This window comes from Oncorhynchus masou, chromosome 6 (genome assembly GCF_036934945.1).
Source record: "Oncorhynchus masou masou isolate Uvic2021 chromosome 6, UVic_Omas_1.1, whole genome shotgun sequence".
In the NCBI taxonomy this organism is placed as follows: Eukaryota; Metazoa; Chordata; class Actinopteri; order Salmoniformes; family Salmonidae; genus Oncorhynchus; species Oncorhynchus masou.
The window spans coordinates 15,795,351-15,798,645 of record NC_088217.1 but is presented as its reverse complement, the minus strand read 5'-3'; the positions used below and the strand labels follow the sequence as shown (position 1 = coordinate 15,798,645).

Below are 3,295 nucleotides of genomic sequence, written 5' to 3'. Positions count from 1 at the left end.
GGTAGACATGACTGTACATACAAACAAACCTTTGTTTCTTCTTTATTCATAATTACCACCTGCAGATCAATTCACCTTTCTCAATGTAGCCTCACTGGCGACTATTAAAGAGCAATTTAAAAAGGAACAAACATGATAAAAGAAAAACATGTCAATCTATTGACACAGACAATAGAAGTAAAATGAGTGTGCAACGAAGCATTTCAGTCAAATCAAGAGGGGTAAAAAAAAAATCATACTAAAAGTACTATATTCAACTAGTTTTAATTAGTTGGGGAAATTACATGCAAAAACATGGATGAGTTGAACAATCGCTTAAGGTGCTTGTGTAATTCTAAAAAGTAAGTGCCCAGTGTGAAGTGAGTGGTATGGGTCAACTGTAAACAATCTAGGGGCTCTAGGGCTGCCTATAGCCACCAACAGGGACCTATAGGAATAGAACCAAGTGTCACCAATGTATCCTACCATGGACATATTCAATATTTTCTCTGGTATGATAAATTATATCAGAGTTGATTACTACAGGATATGATGGTAGTAAAATAATTTAAATCATAAAAAATAAAAATCTCTCAAATTCAGGTGGGAGGAAGGACCAATGGCACAGTGGTTTATTTTTTATTTTAAAGGATTAGATGGTGAAAGCAACCAGGTAAGCTTCCAATGAAGTCCGGGTTTGGACGGTGTAGGCCATCATTGTAAATACAAATTTGTTCTTTTAACTACCTTTCCTAGCTAAATAAAGGTTAAATAAAAAAATACTGTTGGAAGATTGAACGAGACAGAGAATGGACAATTGAGGTATACCCAGATGTAGAATAATGCATCAGTCCGCACACTGGTTGACAAGTGAGAGTACTCTAGAAAAGGACATCTCGCACCAATATCCTTAAATCCTTAAAGTCTCATCTTCCTGATCTGAAAGTCTTGTTTCGGATCTCAAAGAGGAACTGAGAACATGGAGGATAGGATGGATAGGGAGAGATCACTGTTCAGTGGCAGCGAACTGATCCAGTCCACTGGCTCATGCAGCAATAAGAGAGCTTTTACTCGGCCATTAATGAAGTGTTCAAGTGCTAGAAGTTAATCGGAATCTTCTAGTTCCGAGTTGGACATTTCAATTGAAAGGCTCTCCAAGTCGCAATTACAAGTGGGAAACTGAGTTGAGACGTTTCATCACGGACTAAGCTTTTACCTTTTCAACCAAAACATGGCAACAAATCCTTTTTTTGACAATTACAATCTTCTCAATATGGATAATGTAGCTCGTCTGACAATACTGTCAATGTTAAGCAAACTAGCTGACTTGATTATTAACAATGTTAGGGCCTCTTTATACTACTTTGAGGACAAACTAGGTCCAGAAGAGATACTTGTGTAGTGTAACGAGACGGATCTAGATTCAAAACTTTTAAAGAGATGTCTCCCACACTACCTCCAGGGGCTTAAGTCACAAAGAGAGGGCATGTTCCAGGCTGACTACATTGCAGTCATGCCGCTTGCACTGACCAATGGTTCTGTGCCATGTCTTTGACTGCACAGTCAGGTTTCAGATTGCTAGATCTGATGCAGTAAGATTCTGTTTAACACCTATCCAAGTGTTGCGAGACGACTGCAATGTCGTCGGTCTGGAACGCAGCCACAAAGTACATAAAATGATAACAAAGGCAGATAGCAGGGTGGCTCGGAGCCATCATGTCGCACAACTGAGAGAAAAAAAGTTGAGAGATGAAGTGACTGAGCATACAAATAGCTGTCAGAAGTGGGCTCAAACTTAAACCTTGAAGGACTTTTAAAGAACTTTCAACGCAGCCAACTAATTGGCCTGGCTTCTGGTATGTGATCTGAAGCCCAGGTAATGGTGTCACCTGGATCTGTTCACACCACAACCGTAGGAGTCAGCATGACAGCACAAACAGGTCTGTGACCAGTCTAATGATGGTGTGTATGTGCACATAGATATACTGAAGACAGTGTGAAAATGTGAAAAACTGTGAAAAACCACAGTACGCACTACAATTATATGGTAACGCTTCCTTTCGATTCGGCACTGGACAGCAGCTTCTGATTCGGCACTGGACAGCAGCTTCTGATTCGGCACTGGACAGCAGCTTCTGATTCGGCACTGGACAGCAGCTTCTGATTCAGCACTGGACAGCAGCTTCTGATTCAGCACTGGATAGCAGATTTCTTTTTGAGTGTTCGTTCACTACAGAGAAGTGTGGCGTCTTCGATTTAGGACGGATCGGCACGTTAAATCCAAAATAATTACTTAAAAAACAGAAAATAAATAACTCCACATAATATGCTTTCAATGCTCTGCATGTAACAAGTCAATTTTACTCTGACCACACTCATAGCACCGAATCCCTAAGAAAAATGCTCCATACGTTAAAGTACAATGGTCATCTGTCTCTTATTGATAGTGTGGCTGACATGCCGCCCCCCCGAGACATTCCCTGAATCGACAAGAAAATGTGGCAAACAAAAAAGGAATAACTCCAGAGAGACAGTTGGAAATGCATGAATGAAGAGAAATTAAAGAACAAAATCAACCCAGGGTATGTAATGTTTGAGATGTAGATATATAAAAAAATAATTAAAAACACTTCTAAACCAACAAATAGAAAAGGACACTTCAACCCCTGAAGAGAGTAGAGAAGTTTGGCACTTTTTATTTTTATTAGAGTCCATACGAGATGCATCTTCCCTTGATGGAGATGAATGCGGATTGTGGACCGCAATTCAATAGGACGGGATTTAGTGGGAGAGGGGTGGGGTGGGGGGGTCAGGGCCCATATTCACAGAACCTCACGGTAGGAGTGCTGATCTAGAATCAGGCCTTCCTGTCCATATGATCTAACAGGAAAAACTGATCCTATATCAGCATTCCTACTCTGAGACACTTCATGAATACAATGATTACGGGCCCGGAGTTCACATTTGGGGTGGGAGACCTGACCCTAGATCAGACGATGCTGTTGGTGCCCCGGAGGCCCACGCCACGGGCAAACTGCTCCAGGAGGCCTGAGATGGCACCGGAGGGGCTGGGCGCGCTCGACTTGAGGCCCACGGTGGAGCTGTAGGCAGCCAGGAACACCTCCCTCACAGTCTCCAGACGGGCCTGACGCTCCGAGGGGGACGGGCAACTGGGAGAGACAGGGATGAGAGACAGGGATGAGAGAAGGAGAAGGGGGGGTGGAGCAAAAGATAGGAGAATACAGTAAAGTTAGAGAGGAGAGTGAATTTAAGGAAGAGATGAGAGAGAAAAGGGCAGGAAACGGGCGAGAGAAGA

The 3,295-nt window shown here is 42.6% G+C and overlaps 1 protein-coding gene across 8 annotated transcripts in view; it reads right to left on the bottom strand.

The window, feature by feature from the left end:
- Positions 1 to 2,650: 2,650 nt before the first annotated feature.
- Positions 2,651 to 3,295, bottom strand: part of LOC135541409 (myotubularin-related protein 14-like) — a 28,003-nt gene continuing 27,358 nt past the window's right edge. For 6 of the 8 annotated variants that reach the window (XM_064967633.1, XM_064967629.1, XM_064967631.1 and 3 more), the window contains one exon: positions 2,651 to 3,149. In XM_064967633.1, coding sequence (XP_064823705.1) covers positions 3,106 to 3,149 — 44 coding nt within the window. In that variant the 3' untranslated portion in view covers positions 2,651 to 3,105. The remainder of the gene's footprint in view (positions 3,150 to 3,295) is intronic. The other 2 variants (XM_064967632.1, XM_064967635.1) reach the window with 2 other exon arrangements.